Below are 20,465 nucleotides of genomic sequence, written 5' to 3'. Positions count from 1 at the left end.
TTTTGCTGTGTTAGGTGGAAATTCACTATTCAGTATGATGGTCTTGACCTCCGGCTTTTACAATATGCCTTTAAATGTGGATGACCAAAAGTACTCAGCCTTTATGACACCTATGGGCTTATATGAGTACAATCGGCTTCCTTAAGTGTTTTGTAATAGTCTGGGGAGTTTTATGCACATGATGACAAGTATATTTGGGGACCAAAACTTCCTAAGCCTGTTATGTTATTTGGGTGACTTAATTGTATTTGGACCTGACGAAATGACAGAATTGACCCGTCTTGAGATGGTATTCAGTTGGTTGGGAACGCACAATCTGAAAGTTGCTCCCAAGAAATGTTCTCTGATAAGAAGTATCAGAAGTATCGGCTCTGTGTAGTAACAGCTGCTCTATGTGAAATCATGCACCTGATGGAATTTACCGCTGATTAGAGAACCGGCTTTACTGACGCGATGCGCATTAATTATCAGCTGACATTTATCGTGCACCCCTGCAATTACTCAACCGTGGCCAAACCCCTTTTTGATCTATTGAAAGGTCAGAAAAAGAGGACCAAAAGAGGTTGTGCAAATAAAGGAAATTGTGCATTAAGGAAATTGACTTTAGCTGATTGGACACCTGAGATGCAGCTGGCATTTGAGAAACTTAATACAACCATGATAGGAGCAGTTGTCTTAGCTCATCCAGACTTTAGCCGCCCCTTTGTGCTTTCGACTGACGCTTCCTCAAGCCTGGGACACACCAAGCTGATGTTCGGCTGTTTGCCATCGTCGGGCCGACGGCAAGCGACGGTCGGGCTAGTTTGTTTGGTATGTTCCACTCGTCGGCTCTCATAGGGCTTACATCGGCGGCAGTTTGCCCGATTCAACATGTCTGCGAAAATGAGAGCTCTGATTGGATGTTCAGTTTCGAGAACGAGTCAGTGCCGAGAATTAAAGCACTGCTTTGTTTACATTTCGTATATCTGTGTTTATCTTGTATAATCTTTGTTTTGATTTCTCCTTTTGAATGACAAATATATACTATTAATAGCTGCTGATATGAACAGCTCATAACTCTCACACATGCGCAAAATGCACGTGTTAGTTTACCATCGGCTGTAATCTGTGCGGTGTGTTCCAACGCAGCTTTTTGGTCCGACGCTGCAGACATGAGGCGACAACACCGTCGGCTTTTGTCGCCGCTAGTTCTTTGAAGTTGGCTTGGTGTGTCCCAGCCTTTAGACGGCATTGGAGTTGTGCTTGTCTCAAGTTCAGGCAGGTGACACTATTGCCAGTAAGTCGCTTTCTCCATCTCAGCGAAATTATCCGGCACATCACTTAGAGTTTTTAGCATTAAAATGGGCGGTTTGTGAAAAGTTCAGCCACTGGCTGAAAGGTCATGTATTTACAGTATGGACTGATAACAACCCGCTCCCCCACGTTCTGTCCAAACCTAAGCTCGATTGTTGTGAGCAGCGGTGGGTGGCCAAACTTGTGGCATACAATTTTGACATCAAGTATGTACCAGGTTTGCAGAATGTTGTGGCTGACACTTTGAGTAGGGTTCCATTCGTGAAACCCAACATTGGCTCTAGACTGTTACGTGAAAAATATGACAAACTTTTGTCTGAAGTACGGGAAGTTTCTGCTGGCTCAGTTCAGGATGCTTTTCAGTGAGTCTGAAGGAAAGCAGGGTGTTTCTAGCAGCGGTCCCTTGCACAGTATTTTGGCGAGCATTGCATGGACTTCCTTAGATAAGCAGGATATAATGGCCGTGCTTGACTCACAAAGGATGTGGGAAGATGGTGCAAGACTTCGTGCTTTGTCTGTTTTGAAACATCTTCCTAAGATGGTTTCTGAATCAGAGATTCAGCCTACATATTCCAAGCGTGACCTGCGTGAAAAGCAGCTCTCTGATAGTGTGCTGTCAAGGGTTATTCATTATGTTGAAAGACATCGCGAGCCAAGCAGGCATGAAAGAGCAAAGGAACCTGTTAGGGTCCTTAGATACATTAAGCATTGGGAGAAATTTGTTGTGAGAAATGGGATTCTCTACCAGATTTCCCATGATCATTTGTCTAAGGGTAAGCGGTTCCAGTACGAGTCACTTCAGTTGGAGGTGTTGAGGGGTATTCACAATCATGCGGCTCATCAGGGGCAGTCTAGGAGTTTGGGTCTGGCTAGACGTCATTTCTTTTGGCTGAGCCTTGACGGAAATGTTGGAGAGCATTTACGACACTGTCAAAGGGGTGTTGTCAGTAAAACCGTAGAGCCTGAGGGTCGAGCACCCATAGAAAATATTGTGACCAGCAGACCATTGCAGTTAGTATGCACTGATTTTTGGTCTGCTGAAGATCATAACAACATGTCAGTTGATGTCTTAGTTATCCCAGATCACTTTACCAGGTTGGCGCAAGTATTTCAATGCAAAGATCAGTCTGCTTAACAGGTGGCACATGTCTTGTGGGACAAATACTTTTTGGGTTTCCTGATTGTGTACACAGTGATCAGGGGGCGAGCTTCAAATGCCAGCTGATTACTGAGCTTCTTCAGGTGTCTGGAGTACAAAAATCGCATACAACGCCCTACCATCTTATGGGGAATGGTAGTGTGGAGCAATTTAATATGACCCTGGGGAACATGATCCGCGCACTGGCTCCAGATGCAAAGCATAATTGGCCAAGACAACCGCAATCTTTGACTTTCTTGTACAGCTGTACTCAGAAACTATGCTCCGTTTTATCTCATGTACAGTTAAGTTCCTTGCCTTCCGGTAGACATAATTTTCCGCTCTGTTCTGGAGGATCACACTGTGACTTGTTACGACATGTATGTGGCTTCTCTTTTGAAAGATCTGGAGGAGGCCTTGTCAGTAGCTCAGATGCATGCTTCGAAGGAACAGTCCAGGCATGCAGTGATCTAAAACAGGAGAGTCAAACATTGATTCAGGACATTGATGTTAGTGATGTTGATGTTAGTGATTGTGCTCTTCTAGCAAACAAGGCTGGAAGAGGCAAGCGGAAGCTAGCTGACAGGTGGATGTCCGCCGTCTTTGTCGTGGTGGATAGAAAAGTCGACACTAATATTTTCAAGATAAGTGATAACGAGCAATGGTCAGGAAAAGGTTGTGCATCGCAACCTTTTGCTACCTGTGAACTTTTTGCCACTGGACAAAGCAGAGTGTGCAGTATTTGATACAGTTTCATCTTTGGCTATGATTGATTCATGTGACAAAACCAATAGTTCAGAGCCTATGGTGAGTTTGGGTGTTGACATTTTGAAATTTAGGCCAAGTGTCAGAGATGGTGGGTTGGCAGAGACTCATGAGGATTCAGTGTCTGTTAGGCCTGATGATGGTTCGTCTCTTGATGCTAATGTCTCGTGCTACTGACAGTTGTGCTAGAACCTCTGACTGGGTTTCTGTGTTGCCTGATAAATGTTCACAGCTGGGATCAGTTGTGTCTTTGAGCAATGTGTCAGTGTGTCCAAAATCTGAACGGTCTGATAGTTCAAGTGTCACTGAAAGTTTGAATTCTGGGGTCGAATCTGTGAGTCTTGAAAATTCTGTGATTTTAAATCCTTCAGCTGATGTTTCCAAGGTTGATGTTGATGATGTACCCGTTTCTGACACTGGGACCTTTATTGTGCGCAGGTCTTGTTTTGGACGTTTAATCAAGCCTGTGAATAGACTGTTGTACACTGTCTTGACGAAAAGTTGTGTCAATGCAGAATCACAGAATTCAGACTGTTTGAATGTTTCTTTGTTTTATTTGTTTGAATGGTTTGTTCAATGTTTGTAAACAAATTAGATGTAGAATGTATGAATAAGAAGACACAAGAAGCAATTTTTTTTTATGACATACATTGTTCTGTGTAAGTTATATTTGCTTACTATATACCTTGGTATAGAGTTTTGTGAGATGTATATGGGCATCTTACTGTCAGGAGTTTGGTCTGAGAGATTGGCTCTCCTCTCTTTCCACTTCATCTTTTAAAATAAACTTGTGTTTGGCTTACCTGTTACCTGTAGGTATCTCTATGTGTGTACTGTTTTTGCAAATGCACTGATGGGTGTTTTGTTTTGGAGTACTAACTGCTGCCTTAATTCAGCAGAATTCAGTGGGGGTGAGTGTAACAGAGTTAGGATTTTATTTAGTTTTATTATGAATTCTTATTAATTTAGCAGCAGTTAATTTCATGTTGTACTGGTGCCCACTGCTCCGGGTGTGTGTTCACGGTGTGTGTGTTCACTGCTGTGTGTGTGCACTCTGGATGGGTTAAAGGCAGAGCACCAATTCTGAGTATGGGTCACCATACTTGGCTGTATGTCACGTCACTTTTAATAACAAATAAATAGCAATGGATTATGTTTAGTAAGTGGATTATGGTTATGGCGCTGATGACAACTAATTTAGTTACTTTATATCTTCAAGACTTAAATCCTCGTATGCACATCACTGTACCTGTATTTGGGTGCTTAGTTGCAAAACTTAAATGTAAACTTTTCAGATCATGAATATGATGTTTTAACTGACTGAAGTTACTGATTTTATATATTTGAATGTGTATTTTCATTTTGGTCCGGGTCGGTGTAGTTGGTATTTTTTCATTATGTTGTTGTGTTTGGGTTTGGGAGTACCAATGAACCGTTTTTTTTTTGAACCGGTTCATTGAAACGAACTGTCCGGAAAGAACGGGTTCGTGGTAAAGAACCGGACCGGACATCCCATCACTTGCAATGTGTACTGCATGCAGTGGGTGGGTATGCTTATGCTCCGACTCAATTTAGTTATGCATTCGATTTTAAGGCAAAATAAGTTGAGTTTTCAGGTATTTGATGTTTATGATTTAGGGTAATATCTTGACCATTTAATTTGACTATTAACATATATTTTATAAGTTATTTGGCCGTTTGTGAACTTTTGTTAGCATGTTAATTTTATTTAACATTTTATTTAGGTCACTTATGCCTGCAGCAAAACAACCACTACAAGGGTGATTTGTTCATTTTACAGGTATGTCTTTTTTGTATGTTTTTGTTTGTTATTATTATTATTATTATTATTATTATTATTATTATTATTATTATTATTAAATGTAAAGTGTGGTCGCGTGTTGCGGTGTTGTTAATGCTGTTATGAGGGCAATGTTGTTGTTGTTGTTGTTATGGAATACAATTTCATGCCGGGAAATCTCACTCATCCAGGCCACACAAAAAAAAGGGGCATAAATCCCACCTTTTGGGGTACAACAGCTTGTCACTGTATCAGTAATCTTAAAAGAAAATCTTTGTACCTATTATTTATTTATTTATTTATTTATTTATTACTTCTAATAGGAACATATATTAGCACCTTAGAGTAGTAATTCGTACCCTTAAGGTAGCCTACTAATTTGTAGGCATACCTATTAGGGTTAAAAAATGTCATTTTATAAGGGTCCTGTTCCAGTGACAAGCTGTTGTACCCCAAAAGGTGCAATTTTTGCCACTTTTTTTCCTGTATATAGCCTATACATCCACAACAATTTCTGAAACCAGTCAATCATATTATTTGTATGGTCATCACATAAAAAGGTCTAAATACTTAGTCTGGGGCCATGGGAAATAATTAAAGGTTCTCTCTTGCACTGCACCTTTACTTCCCTTTTCCTTTTCTTCATTTTCCCCAATATCTCTGTCTCCCCCTTTCTTTTTATTACCTGTCACTTCTTCACCAGCGGGTCTACTGTTATGAACAGAACTGTGTCCACCTTGTTGAAAACAACCACTTCATTTAAATTGGTTAGCACAGAATGTTTTTTTATCTTAAAACAAATCTTAAAAATCTTAAACTGATTCAAATTAGTAATCAATGATTAATTATTATTCTACTACTTTGCATGCCTCCCCTGACATGCTCTCATGCCCCACACGCTCTGCTTGCATTCATTCACATGATTGGTGGAGATGAGAGGTAATGTGAGTGTGTCCTTTCTAATCATATATGGGATCATATAATCACCCAGACACTGAAGCTTTTACTCTGAGTACCAGCAACATGTCAGAAGTGCCGGTACGCACAAAAAAATGCAGAAATTCTTCGGTGCTCCTGATGGCCAGTCCGGGCCTGGTTATGACGCAACACAGAGTTGCAATGTGTACTTCACGCTGTGGGTCACTTATTTCTGCAGTAAAACAACTACTAAAAGGGTGATTTATGTCATTTTACAGCCTGCAGCAAAGAAAAGAAAGATTTACACCAGCCAGCATTGTGTCCGAGCATTTATTGGAGGGGGGTTCAGACAAAGATCGAGTCTGTCGTACAGAGCAGTGTCTTATCGGACCTCGGTGGTGTTTGTCCAAGTCACATCGTAGAGTGGAGGAGAAAGCCAACATCTGTCACACATGTGCATAACTATCTGTAGACTGTGTAAAAATGAATAGCTATCTAGATGACCAAATGTGCATATTTTAAATTTGAAATTTAAATTAAAGACTTTTTTAAAAATATAGTTTTATTTAGTAAACAGTAGGCTTAATATCTATTAAACACAGCCGGATTTTGGAAACCCAGTAGTAATGTTTAAGAAGTATAAAGTTAATGTTTGAGAGTCACTTTTGCTTTTCACACCTACTTTGCCTTTTCTCGTGAACACAGAGGAAGTCTGTTAAGTGTTAAGACTCAGTCCTTGCTGCCTGTGCATCTCAGAAAGCTGTAGTCTCTGATCTATGACAGCATGAACCACCTTTATATCCTTTTATTGGCCCTTTGGTCAGCTTTCAGTAAGTGGATTCTATTAGTTTGCCTCAGATTTTGTGTTTATCTACTATATGTATGGAGTGGACAGTATTCAGTGTAATTTTTACTATTTTTGTTCAGATTTGGCGAATACGTGGGGCCCAGATGAACATACAACACAAGGTGCATCATTTAATATTACACTTTTCAATTCAATTCAAGTTTATTTGTATATCGCTTTTCACAATATAAATTGTTACAAAGCAGCTTTACAGAAAATTAAAGTTTCAACATTATATTTAGTAATAGCTTATCAGTGGTGACTGTCACTTTGATGTCCATATGACAGAAATATACAATAAAATCAAGCAGTTAGTTAATGACATAATCAAACAGACGGTGAACACTATTAACAGCAATGATTATATGTTGTGATCAAACTTTTATAGCAAAATTTAGTAGTTTTGTATCTTGGTTCAGGGTTGGCATCATCTCTTCTCAGATCTTTGTAAGGGCTTTTCTGTCAGTGTTCTTTTTAGGAATATTTTAAAGCAGTGTTTCTCAATTCCACGGGGGAATTTAAAATTTACGGGGGAAGTCATTGCCTAACGGTTAGAGTGTTGGACTTGCAATGCAAGGGTTGTGAATTCGGGTCTCGGGCTGGCAGGAATTGTAGGTGGGGGGAGTGCATGTACAGTTCTCTCTCCACCTTCAATACCACGACTGAGGTGTCCTTGAGCAAGGCACCGAACCCCCAACTGCTTCCCGGGTGCTGCAGCATAAATGGCTGCCGACTTATTTGGGTTTAAATAAATAATTTTTGTGTTTTTGTTTTTTTGTTTTTGTGTGTTTTTTTTTTGAGTTGGTTTTTTAATGATTTCGTTTTTGGTGTTTGGGTTTTAATACTTGGCTGTATGTCACTTTCACTCATTCACTCACTCACTTCCAGTCCTGGGTACCCACCTATTATCAGTGTTGTCAAAAAGAATCGATATTTCACTACATATTGATACTAAGATATTTGAATGTATCTGATATTGTGATACTGCAGTATTGATATACTGGTACCAGCTGTGTTTTCTCTCCAACAGTAAGCTCACGCACACACGGCAATCCTACGCGTCTGCGGCTCCTGTCACTGACTTTTATTTTAAAGTGCAGTTGTATTATGAGTGTTGGGCAAGCAATAGCAAAAGCTCGATCACCACATTCCTAAATGTCCGGACCGAAGTGGTTTCGCTGCTTTGTGTGGATGCAACAACTCAGTGAGATAAACTGGTGCAAGATTATGTGACGATTTATAAACCAAAATTAGTATTTTATATTTTTTTTTTACAGGCAGCCACTGCTGATATATCAAAACAGAAGCTTGGCTACTTTTTTTTTGGACCAATTTCAAACACAATTGCAATTAATCCCATAGTAGAGTGAATTGCAATAGTCTAAACATTGACAAAAATTGACAAATGTATAAATTACTTTTAATAAAGTTTTTCGATAAAAATGCTTTAACTTTGGCCAGGCGATGAAGATGGAAAAAACTTAACCACTCCATTTATTTGGTTGTCAAACTTTAAGCCATCAATCTGGAAAACCTAAACTTTTTAATTTTTTACATTTAAGGCAGGAATTTTTTATTTTTATTTTTCATGTATGGCTAAATTAAAATCTGTTTTGAATGTTCCCTTAATTGTTTTGATAATACTGAATTTAGTTTACAGAAGTGTATTACAGTTTAGAAAAAAATATATATACTACATACGTAGCAGGGAATACATAGACAATGACTTCAAATTAATCATGTAATTAAGAGCAGAAGATGTGAAGGCACCTGTTGTATCCATTAGCAGAGTCATCTTTTTCTTCTGATCTTGAGTCGATGGAAACCCAGAAAACCCAGGATCTCACCCACTGAAAATCACTTGCATTAAAACTTCAGTTGTCTATATTTTATAATTGTCATTTGTCATCTTTGCTTTATCTAGATCCATGGCAGATGATGAGTGAGAGTCATCCAACATTTTCAACAGATATTTACCCAACTGTTTTGACAGTAAGTTTTTATTTATTTTATTTTTGAATATAATATTTTAATAATTATTGTATATTGTAGCTGCTGATTCTATAGAATAAAAATATACTGTACAGAAAATAGAAATATAATTTGTCTGTGTTCTCTTAGCCCTGGCTTAGATCTGGTATACAAAAATACATTTCCCTATCTGTCGGTCACTACGAGTTATGTCGAACGACATATGGGGTCTCACTTGGGAGGCCAATCATCTCTGAGTTTAAGAGAAAACGCCAATGAAAATTGGCTAGTGGATTTAACATACCTGAGCCACTCCCCGTGCCTACGGGTATAAATAGGCGACAGGTGCATCCACTCATTCAGATTTTTGCTTCGGAGCCGAGTAGTTGATGGGATATCACTACAAAGCCGTTTCATCTTTGTGTTGTGGAGAGCTGTTCCTGGTCGGCGTGACGGCGCACTACAGCGGTGTCCCTGCAGCAGTGATTCCCCTGGGCGCTTCGGCTAAGAGAGCAGTTCCTAAAAGAGCAAATCACGGACGATTCGCGTCTTTTTCAAGATGCCTTTTCGTCCGTGTCCTTCTGGATGCGGTCATTTCCTGTCCGCGGTTGACGGTCACGAGCGTTGTCTGCAGTGCCTGGGCGTCCAACACGCTGAGGCAGTGCTCGTGGATGACTCATGCGTCTATTGTGGGCGTATGAGCATGGCATCGCTGCGATCGCGTCTCTCACTCCTCAAGGGGAGTGCAGCAGACCCCTCTGTCGCCACCCGTCCCGGTTTCTCTGGCTCGAGCAGAGGACCGCCGGCTGGCGCTCTGGGAGATCTGAGGGTGACAGTGAGAGCTTCTCCGCCGGGCCACGCCCCACGGACCTCTCACTCCTCCCGCAGCGCATGTCCCGTGTGGCTGCCGATTGATTCTGCTGAGCCGTCTCACGGCGGCCCCAGCGTGTCTTTCGGTGCGCCGCCCGAGGATCAGATGTCGATTGCAGCATCGGGGGATGGGCTATCGGCTTCTGAGGATGAGGATTCGGCGGGGCTGCCCCCCTCGGGTGTTGTCGCCACTGCCGAATCTGACTTGGAGTTGTCAGCCATGCTTGCCCGGGCAGCCGTGAGCATCGGGCTGGAGGTGACTACACCGCCCAACCCTGAACGCTCGCGGCTGGATGATTGGTTTCTCGGCGCGGAGCGCGGCTCACAACCGCGTTCTGCTCCGGTTCCTTTCTTCCCGGAGGTGCATGAAGAGGTGACGAAGTCGTGGACGGCCCCTTTTTTACGGCCAGAAGCCGCTCGTCTCCCTCTTCCATCCTCACCACCCTCGATGGCGGGGCAGCCAGGGGGTATGTGGACATTCCCCAGGTGGAGAGAGCGGTTGCGGTGCACCTGTGCCCACAAAACGCCGCCACTTGGAGGAATCGTCCGCGTCTCCCGTCCAAGGCCTGTAAGCTGTCGGCGGCTCTGGCTGCCAAGGCTTACAGTGCTGCGGGCCAGGCTGCCTCTGCCCTGCATGCCATGGCTATCCTGCAGGTACATCAAGCCAAGGCGCTAAAAGCAATGCACGAGGGTGGGTACAGACCCGAGGTTGATGCAGGAGCTGCGCACGGCAACTGACTTCGCCTTACGGGTGACGAAAGTCACGGCGCGGTCCCTCGGGAAGGCGATGTCCACATTAGTGGTCCAGGAGCGCCATCTCTGGCTAAACCTGGCCGAGATGAGAGACGTCGACAAAGCTCGCTTTCTTGATGCTCCCATCTCCCAGGCAGGCCTGTTCGGTGACACTGTCGAGGACTTTGCCCAGCAGTTCTCAGCAGTGCAAAAGCAGACTGAGGCCATCCAACACATCTTGCCCCGACGTGATCCTCCGGTTGCCACCATTCCGTCGCGGGCAGCGCCTCAGCCTGCTCGTCGCCGTGGGCGCCCCCCTGCGTCCTCCACACCAGCTCCGCCCCGTGCTGAGAGTTCTTCGAGGCCGGCGCGTCGAGCCCCGCGCAGGAGAGCAGCGCCCCCCGTGTCACTCCCGGCTGCGAAGTCCTCGAGGAAGACGATTAAGCGGCCCTGACACGGGCAACTCGGAGATGTGGGAGACTGCTCTTCAGGAGTTGGCGGAAACAGCGCCACTCCTTCCCCCCGGAGGAGGGCCGGGTGGAGAATCTTCAGTTTACGTTTCTTTCTGTTCCGCCGCTGGTCCAACGGCCGGCGGCACCCACTTTTTCAATAAAAGAGCAATTTCCCTTTCCTCCGAGTTGCAAGGCTCGTGGGTTGACGATGAGCGATGCACTGCCTCCTCATTCTCACCCACGACGCCCCCCTTCGCCAGCGGTCAAGAGGTCGCGGTTCGGAGACGCAACGCCTCTCCACGCGTCTCTGGCCAGTTCCTCTGGGAACACGGGGAGTGTGGCTGTGATGACTCGGAACGCGATGCTTTCTGGGCCATCCGACACAGCTCCCCATCGCTGCACCACTGCGGGTATGTCGACTGTCCCTTTGGTGCCACTTGTACGGAGTTTGGGAGCGTGGCTTGCGCTGCCCAACCCGTCACGCTGGCTCATTCGGACGGTCCGACTCGGTTATGCGATTCAGTTCGCCCGGCGACCTCCTGGCGAAGGATGCAATCGAGCCGGTCCCTCCAGCCGAGATGAGGACGGGGTTTTACAGCCCTTACTTCATCGTACCCAAGAAAAGCGGTGGCCTTCGACCTATCCTGGATCTGCGAGTCTTGAATCGGGCCCTGCACAAGCTCCCGTTCAAGATGTTGACGCAGAAACGCATTATCAAATGCGTTCAGCCCCAGGACTGGTTTGCAGCGATCGACCTGAAAGACGCGTACTTTCATGTCTCGATCCTCCCTCGTCACAGACCGTTTCTGCGGTTTTGCATTCGAGGGTCAGGCATGGCAGTACAAGGTCCTCCCCTTCGGGCTCTCCCTGTCTCCCCGTGTCTTCACGAAGGTCGCGGAGGGCGCCCTTGCCCCACTTTGGGAAGTGGGCGTCAGGATCCCCAACTATCTCGACGACTGGCTCATTATGGCCCGGTCCCGAGAGGAGTTGTGCGATCACAGGGACTTCGTGCTCCGGCACCTCAGTCAGTTGGGGCTTCAGGTCAACCGAGAGAAGAGCAAGCTCTCCCCTGCGCAGAGAATCTCTTATCTCGGTATGGAGTTAGACTCGGTGAGTATGACGGCACGTCTCACCAGCGAGCGTGCCCAGTCAGTGCTGAACTGCCTGAGTTCCTTCAGAGGCAGGACAGTGGTACCACTGAAACACTTTCAGAGGCTCCTGGGGCATATGGCATCCGCAGCCGCAGTCACGCCGCTCGGGTTGCTTCATATGAGGCCACTTCAGCACTGGTTGCACTCCCGAGTCCCGAGATGGGCATGGCGCCGAGGTACACATCGTGTCACCATCACACCGATGTGTCGCCGCCGATTCAGCCCCTGGTCAGACCTTGCCTTTCTACGGGCCGGCGTGCCCTTAGAACAAGTGTCCCGGCATGTTGTTGTCACAACAGATGCCTCCAAAACGGGCTGGGGCGCGACATGCAACGGGCAGGCAGCTTCAGGGTCCTGGACAGGACCTCGACTGCTTTGGCACATCAACTGTCTGGAGTTGCTGGCAGTGCATCTAGCTTTACGGCGGTTTCGGCCGCTGTTGCTGGACAAGCACGTGTTGGTCCGCACGGACAACACTGCGGCTGTTTCGTACATCAACCGACAGGGCAGTCTACGATCACGTCGCATGTCTCAACTCGCCCGCCATCTCCTCCTCTGGAGTCAGATGCGGCTCAAGTTGCTGCGCGCTATCCACATCCCAGGGGAGCTCAATCGTGCAGCCGATGCGCTCTCACGACAGCTCACTTTCCCTGGGGAATGGCGACTCCATCCCCAGACGGTCCAGCTGATCTGGAGTCGATTCGGGGAAGCCCAGGTAGATCTGTTTGCTTCCCACGAGTCCTCCCACTGCCAGCTGTACTATTCCCTGTCCCAGGCCCCCCTGGGCACGGATGCACTGGCACACAGCTGGCCTCGGGCTCTACGCAAGTATGCGTTTCCCCCAGTGAGCCTGCTCGCACAGATACTGTGCAAGGTCAGGGAGGACGAGGAACAGGTCCTGTTGGTTGCGCCTTACTGGCCCACCCGGACCTGGTTTTCGGAACTCATGCTCCTCGTGACAGCCCCTCCCTGGCGCATCCCCCTGAGGAGGGACCTCCTCTCTCAGGGGCTGGGCACCATTTGGCACCCGCGTCCAGATCTCTGGAACCTCCACGTGTGGCTTCTGGATGGGACGCGGCAGACCTAAGTGATCTGCCACCGGCGGTGGTAGACACTATCACTCAGGCTAGAGCCCCCTCTACGAGGCAGGCCTATGCTCTGAAGTGGAGTCTGTTCACGAATTGGTGTTCTTCTCACCGAGAAGACCCCCGGAGATGCTCGGTCAGAGTCGTGCTTTCTTTCCTGCAAGGAAGGTTGGAGCGTAGGCTGTCACCCTCCACCTTGAAAGTGTATGTGGCTGCCATTGCAGCCCATCACGATGCAGTGGACGGCCGGTCCCTGGGGAGGCATGACCTGATCGTTAGGTTCCTGAGGGGTGCCAGAAGGTGAAATCCTCATAGGACACCCCTGTGATCCCTCCTGGGACCTCTCTATTGTTCTGGCTGGACTTCAGGGGGGTCCCTTTGAGCCGCTGGATTCAGTCGAGCTTAAGTTCCTGTCTCTCAAGACAGCGCTCCTGGTCGCGCTCACTTCCATCAAGAGGGTCGGGGACCTCCAAGCATTTTCGGTAAGTGAAGAGTGCCTTGTGTTCGGGCCGGCCTAATCTCACGTTGTCCTGAGACCCCGGCCTGGATACGTGCCCAAGGTTCCCACCACTCCCTTCCGAGACCAGGTGGTGAACCTGCAAGCGCTGCCCCTGGAGGAGGCAGATCCAGCCTTGGCGTTGCTGTGTCCCGTAAGAGCGCTTCGCATATACGTGGACCGCACCCAGAGCTTCAGAAGCTCTGAGCAGCTCCTGGTCTGCTTTGGAGGTCAGCAGAAGGGGAAGGCTGTCTCCAAGCAGAGGTTGGCCCACTGGATAGTGGATGCCATCGCCTTGGCGTACCATTCCCAAGGCGAGCCGTGCCCCTTGGGGGTGAGGGCCCACTCCACACGGAGTGTGGCCTCCTCCTATGCGCTGGCGCACGGCGCCTCTCTGGCAGACATCTGTCGAGCTGCGGGCTGGGCGACACCTAACACCTTTGCGAGGTTTTACAACCTTCGTGTAGACCCAGTTTCTTCCCGTGTGTTGGGTAACAGGTAATTGGCGGGAAGGACTGGCTCGGTGTCACGCTTGCTGCGCCATTCCCCCTAACACGGGGATGCGAGCGCCTTTCTTCTCCCAGTAGAGTTCCCCGGTTGGTGTACCCTGGTCGAGCATCCTCCAGCACCCTCGGCGGTCAGACTTGGCGGAGCAGTCTGGCGCCAGGCCCAGTACTGGTGTTAGCATGCCCGGAGTTCCGGTCAGCCCCTGTACTGGGCTAGGTGTCCATATGGCTTGATTCCCTACGGGTAATCCCATATGTGTATTCTTCCACGGTAAGGTTTCCCTCTTGGTAAACCCGTGTCTTCCCTTGACAGACCCGCTCTGTCAGTCTCTTCTGGCAGCTGTTCCATCCCTACTCCAAGGTAGGACCTGCCTCAGAGACCCATTCCATATGTAGTACTGCCCCCTGGGTCAGTCCATATCAGTATCTCCACATGTCACCTCCCTACGGGTAGGATGTGGTCTCCGTAGCGACCTTTTCCCTAAGGCTCGCTTCCCCATCGTTCTGCCAAGCTGAAAGAACAAATAGGGAAGATTTGAAGCAATCTTTCACTGAAGGTTGAAATCCCTTCCAAAAACTTTTTGTGGACGGAACAGCAGCATGGCCTTCTCCAGCAGCGATGTACTCACCCTTTTGGTCCCCTTCGGTACCAAGGTCAGTGAATTTGCGCTGGGGCTTTGGGAAGGTCACGACCTTAAGCGTAGCTTTTGTGACACGCTGCGGGCTTGTCGACAATTGCAGCGCCACAGGGTTGTGACGGTGTTCAGGTTGTGGCGTTTTCCATAGGACCCCATATGTCGTTCGACATAACTCGTAGTGACCGACAGATAGGGAACGTCTCGGTTACGTACGTAACCCTCGTTCCCTGATGGAGGGAACGGAGACGTTATGTCCCCATGCCACAACCTTGAACCATTCGCTGTTGCCGGGACACGTTCTCGGCTCCTCAGCGTAAAACCTGAATGAGTGGATGCACCTGTCGCCTATTTATACCCGTAGGCACGGGGAGTGGCTCAGGTATGTTAAATCCACTAGCCAATTTTCATTGGCGTTTTCTCTTAAACTCAGAGATGATTGGCCTCCCAAGTGAGACCCGCATATGTCGTTCGACATAACGTCTCCGTTCCCTCCATCAGGGAACGAGGGTTACGTACGTAACCGAGACGTTACATTTTTATATAATAACTTTTATTGTGCCTTTGTTGGACAGGATGAAGAGGCAAAATATACAAATACTTGGAGAACTGATGTGTATGGATATGAGCGCAAGTTTGACAGTAAGATCCAATTTGATTTTCTGCTGCCTTATTACAAGATTTTTTAAATTAGGGCTGGGCGATAAAACCATAACAATAATTAAAATTTTCCCTCGATAGAATGATAACACGTATGATATAATGCTTATGTGCCAGAGCAGAATGAAACAGCATTAATGGCGTCACATGCACTTATTATCAGTTTATCAGATGTTTACTCGCTGATCCACAAGCAGCTCTGAGATCCAGTGAGAAGCGCTTGAATTCAGAGAAGAACACAAATGTCTCAGTGATTTAGTTTTAAGTCAGACGAAACAGATTTGAAACAATATTACCCATTAGAACATGCAGAAACATTTTGATAATATAAAACTACATCATATAATACAGAAGAAAAGATCTGTTTCTTCTTCCGTTTCACCACAACTTTAATTTGAACATCTGGCTGGGATACAAATGATGTCTTGTACACATCCACTAGATTGTGCTGCTGTGTTGGCAGAAGCAATACATTCATGAAATAGACATAATTTGACAACTAAGCATTTTGCTGTTTAATTGTTTAAGGCCATCTCACAATTCTCAGGTTGGAAAATACAGAAATGTATAAATGCAGAACGATCATGTTAGTAAACCAGAACTCTAGAATTAATTTATTAATTTAATCCTAATCTTTCTATTGATATATAGTTATTGATTATTAAAGTTTTTATACTATCATAAATATTTGTAATACAATGTGACTTGTGATTAAATGTGTGCAGCCATTACTAAAATATACAGTCCGTGTTAACATTGATGAATGTTGATTTGCTGTATTTCAGATGTCCCAGGGCCCAACATCACAGTGTACCGACAGACAGAGGACAGAGAGCATGTGATCGTGCTGTGCAAGTTTGGAATGACACACAGATGGCAGTCTATTGAGCTGTCAGTGGAGAGTGAACTGAAGTACACCATAGAGCAATGCACTCTTTATTATTCAGAAATGTGTGTGTTTCTGGTCACTGTGCGTCCACCTGCTTCCTTCACCTGTGTGCATGAGAACCTGCGCAGCCAGACCTACAATTACAGTGGGTCAGGTAAACACATCCTGCAAGAACATTTAGATGATACTTCTCTGTCTAAATCATACAATATTGCTAATTGTTTGCATTTTCCTACAGTATTTTATTTTGAAACATTTTTATCTCTCTCTCTTTCACCCTCATTTGATGTCTAGGATGCTTAATTAGCCATTTATAAATAGACACTAATAATACAGCTGATCACTGGAGTGTCTGTATGAGACTATATTTCAGTGCATACAAACTTAACCATATTTTAACTATCATTGCATTTCCTTGCAGTCTCAGATCATCCTGAAGAAGGAGCATCTTTATTATACATCTGCTTTTCCTCCTTCATTGCTGTTGGTCTCTTCATCATGACTGCAGCAGTGATTGTGATCAACATCAGGAGCAAAACTGAAGGTGTGTGTTTCACCAGTTACTCATTTATAGCAGCGATGAATGTTATGAAAGGTCTGACCAAAACCTAAAACTGAAAATAAATGGACAGAAAATGCTTCGTAATGTATTTAAATTAATTATTGGCTCAATCATCCTTAACTCTGGCTGCTAAAGATGCCTTTCAATGAAGAAGCTCAAAGAATGACATGTAGGCTTTTCTGAGCTGTGGATAATTGTAAATAAACTTTTTAAATGAACCAAAAAGTTTCTCTTCCTCGGTCTTACTGCTGATGACTGCTGTGGCACATTACACAGATGCTCAGCATATAGAGAATAGTTTTCTGTGTGTGTCTACTTAAAAATCTTACTCCAGGTATTAATGTGAAATGCATCTTGACATAATATGCTAATGGAGACAATTTATAGCAGTTATACATATTCTGATCATATTTGTGCTTGATGTGATGATAATCTGATGAGGTTTGGTTTGGTGTGTCCTGACTGATGAGTTTAGGGTCAGGATTAGATTGAGCTTCAGTAGTTTAACAGCACACAGAAACTAACACTGAACTCTTTATACACTTTTGTTAACAGACACCGACTCCACAGCAGTTACCGACAATGACTACATGGAAGCATGAAAAATCCCTTTCAGAAGAAAACAGAACAGGCCTGAAGAAAAAAAATTCTATATAAAAATTTAAATATATATGATGAAATATATTCATTGTAACCTATAGCTAGAGGTGCATATAAGTGGCACGCAGATGCACATGCGCGACCAAAATAAAAAATGGGCTGTATAAATTCAGACCACTCATGATTAACAGCTGATAATGCACAATTACCATTTTAGATCGACAAACTTTAGTACTGTACACTGCAAAAAATGCTTTTCTTAGTTAGATTTTTTTGTCTTGTTTCCAGCCAAAATATCTAAGCAAAACCGCGCAGTGCATATAGTTACCTGCAGGTAACCCGCCAAAATAAAAGCTTGCTGATTTTAAGTTCGAAAATGTTGAAAATTTATATATAAAAAAGTAAATATTGGTATTTTATTTTAAGTTACTACAAAATAATTGTATCTTTGTTTAATACTCAGTTTTTATTTTAAAATATATTGTATTTCAGTAAATATAATATTATCACACTTTATTATTTTTTTTTTTAAATAACTGTAAATAAAGTGCAATAGCATTATTGTCACTGTTATTAATTTATTTTTTATATAGTTATATTTAATGGGTCAGGACAGTGTGCTTACTGCTCCTATCATTCACAAGCCTTCAGTTTGACGTATCCTAGCCGTAGATTTGTGGTAACAAAAGCCTCTTTACAGTTTACTAGTCATAATGATTTCAGGAGAGTTCAGAATAAATCAAATATTAACATTTTATTATTAGTCAGGTAAAATTGTATCATGCCAAATACATAATGAAACAATTAGAAGCCAATTTAGAAAGAATAATGCAATTGTAGCCGTGTGGCCACCCTGCTCCTGTACATACAGTACGTGGGCCAACCAAAATGAGCTTTTTGTCGCCGCGAGTGCCACCGCCGCCGCCGCGTCTGCAAAGTGCATTTGCAGCTTTTGACCCCTGAGTGGCACTTTAACCACAGGTTATCAAACAAGCGCATCAAAGCACCATTTTCTTGGATTGCCTCACCAATGTTTTACATTTGACAGCTGCAGTCAGAGAAAATGAAATAAAACACTGTAGTTAAAATTTTTAATATTCACAGATGAAAGTTTAGTACTTACGAAGTTATGTGCGTTTCTTAGAATGAATTCAAGCAGGATAAATGTCAAGCCTATGAGCCTGTGCTTATATTTTCTCTAAGCTACACAGTATTACACCTTATTTTAGATTTGAAACATTTAATGGGTGTGCAGTATTATTAATATAATATGAATTATGTGTTATATTATCCTAAAGAAATGGTGGTTTACTTTGCATTGGAGCATTAAAAGTGGTAGTCTATTTTAGTGAACTAGGCAACATGGATTTATATGCAAAATGTCAATATTCTCACATATTAGCCTATATATATATATATATATATATATATATATATATATATATATATATATATCTATATATATATATATATTCCAGTTTTTATATTAAATCTATTACATATAAATATATTTATATTAATCTCATAACATTATTCATGCTGTTTGTAAGTGCAGTGTAGGCTACATGCATGTACAAGTGCTAAACAAATACAAATAAAAAGTATAGAGTCCTGCATGTTTAATTAGGCCAATACTTGGCTTTTTTAAATAAAGCCACTTAGGCAATGTAGCTTTTAAAAACACACACACACACACACACACACACACACACACACACACACACACACACACACACACACACACACACACACACAGAGAGAGAGAGATGTTTATTTGCTTGCTTTCCACTGTGTCATCAGGCACATTAAAGAGCCTGTGTGTTTTAGAAGTACATTAAACATCCTCAGACACTAGAGGACGCTGTGACTGTTTATACTGTATCCACAAAAAAGAAAAAAAAGAAAAAGGAAAGAGAAAAAAGATAGTCTGCTAGTGGAAAAAGCCAGTCAAATCAAAACTATAGCTGATGGCTGTAATTATATTGTATTTTTAGTGTTGTTTAGCACATACAGTATATAAGTGATGCATATCTGATACCATTTCATAGAATTCACCTTTTATTTAACATTTCAACATTTATTTATTAAAAAAAAACATTTAAGTTGATCTCTGAATGTTAATTTAAAAATGTAAAGATTTAAATAATTTAGAGTGAAAATAATGATTTTTGATGGTGAAGTCAGTGAACTGATTCAGTTTAAGAACACAACTATAAAGTTCACGTGATTCTCTGATGTATGTGTGAGTTACATCTGAAGGGAGGATCACTTACACTGTCAGAAATAGGGGTACAGTAGGAGTCCATTTCTGTCCCCCAAGGTACAATCTACACTAACGTACCCCATAGGGCTTATTATTGGACCTCAAGGTACATGTACGTACCTTTTTGAGGGTCAAAAGGGTAACATGTTGCCCTAGCATTAAAAGGTACATATATGTACTGTTTCTCTTTTAAAGGTGAAGGTACACTATCAAGAGACAGCTTCTGATAAGTGTTTGTGTTATGTATGTAAAGGCAGTGATTGTTTGATTGTTTATTATTTTTTTAGAAAGTACAGTTGTTTGGTGTTTTTTTTTCGGAGATGAAGTCATAGCACGGTTTACACAGTAAAATCAGCAGTGTAATATTTGCAGTGTTAAAAGTTATTAATTCCCAAAGAGTTGAATTAACAATCTACAGTGTTAAACAGTACTCGTGTTCAGTGTTTTTTTTTTATTGCTTAATTTACATAACAAGACAGGGAACCAACAATGTAAGACACTTTCATATAGACCAGCACAGAGTTTACATTAAAGAGAAAAAAAAAAAAAAACACAATAACAAGGAGCAAGGATGAAACCAACTATGTGTAGTCCGATGAAGTTATTTAAAAATTTTTTTTTTAAATAATATATATTTTGAACAAAGAGAAGCATAACTTTTTCCGATTTTCGATTAAGTTTTTTGAGGCATTTTTAAGCTCTGAAACCAGTTTTAACAAACTCACATAAGAATATATTGAAGGAAGGTTTACATTTTTTCCCATTTACAAGTATGTCTGTGATATTTACCCATCAACAAAACAAATAGCCAAACTTGGAGAAACTTGATGT

General features: G+C 43.6%; 1 protein-coding gene across 2 annotated transcripts; it reads left to right on the top strand.

Moving 5' to 3' along the window:
- Positions 1-694: 694 nt before the first annotated feature.
- Positions 695-17,425, top strand: LOC109078572. Of its 2 annotated transcripts, XM_042729211.1 has the most exons (8): positions 701-810; positions 6,621-6,745; positions 6,843-6,884; positions 8,687-8,754; positions 15,236-15,302; positions 16,106-16,363; positions 16,631-16,753; positions 17,327-17,425. In XM_042729211.1, the coding sequence occupies exons 2-8, from the start codon at positions 6,700-6,702 to the stop codon at positions 17,371-17,373; spliced, it is 651 nt and encodes a 216-aa protein (XP_042585145.1). In that variant the 5' UTR covers positions 701-810; positions 6,621-6,699; the 3' UTR covers positions 17,374-17,425. The 2 variants fall into 2 exon arrangements, with proteins under 2 accessions (XP_042585146.1, XP_042585145.1); XM_042729212.1 differs by lacking the exons at positions 6,621-6,745; positions 6,843-6,884 and having other exon boundaries at positions 695-810; positions 17,327-17,411.
- The last annotated feature ends 3,040 nt before the right edge of the window (positions 17,426-20,465 follow it).

Source organism: Cyprinus carpio, chromosome B8 (genome assembly GCF_018340385.1).
Source record: "Cyprinus carpio isolate SPL01 chromosome B8, ASM1834038v1, whole genome shotgun sequence".
NCBI classification, from domain to species: Eukaryota; Metazoa; Chordata; class Actinopteri; order Cypriniformes; family Cyprinidae; genus Cyprinus; species Cyprinus carpio.
This window is presented reverse-complemented; position numbering and strand designations above follow the sequence as displayed.

Coding starts and splice junctions, on each gene's coding strand:
- LOC109078572 (XM_042729211.1), top strand. CDS start 6,700: ATGAACCACCTTTATATCCTTTTATTGGCCCTTTGGTCAGCTTTCA. Junction 6,746..6,842: donor GGCCCTTTGGTCAGCTTTCA/GTAAGTGGATTC, acceptor ATTTTTGTTCAG/ATTTGGCGAATACGTGGGGC. Junction 8,755..15,235: donor TTTACCCAACTGTTTTGACA/GTAAGTTTTTAT, acceptor TTTGTTGGACAG/GATGAAGAGGCAAAATATAC.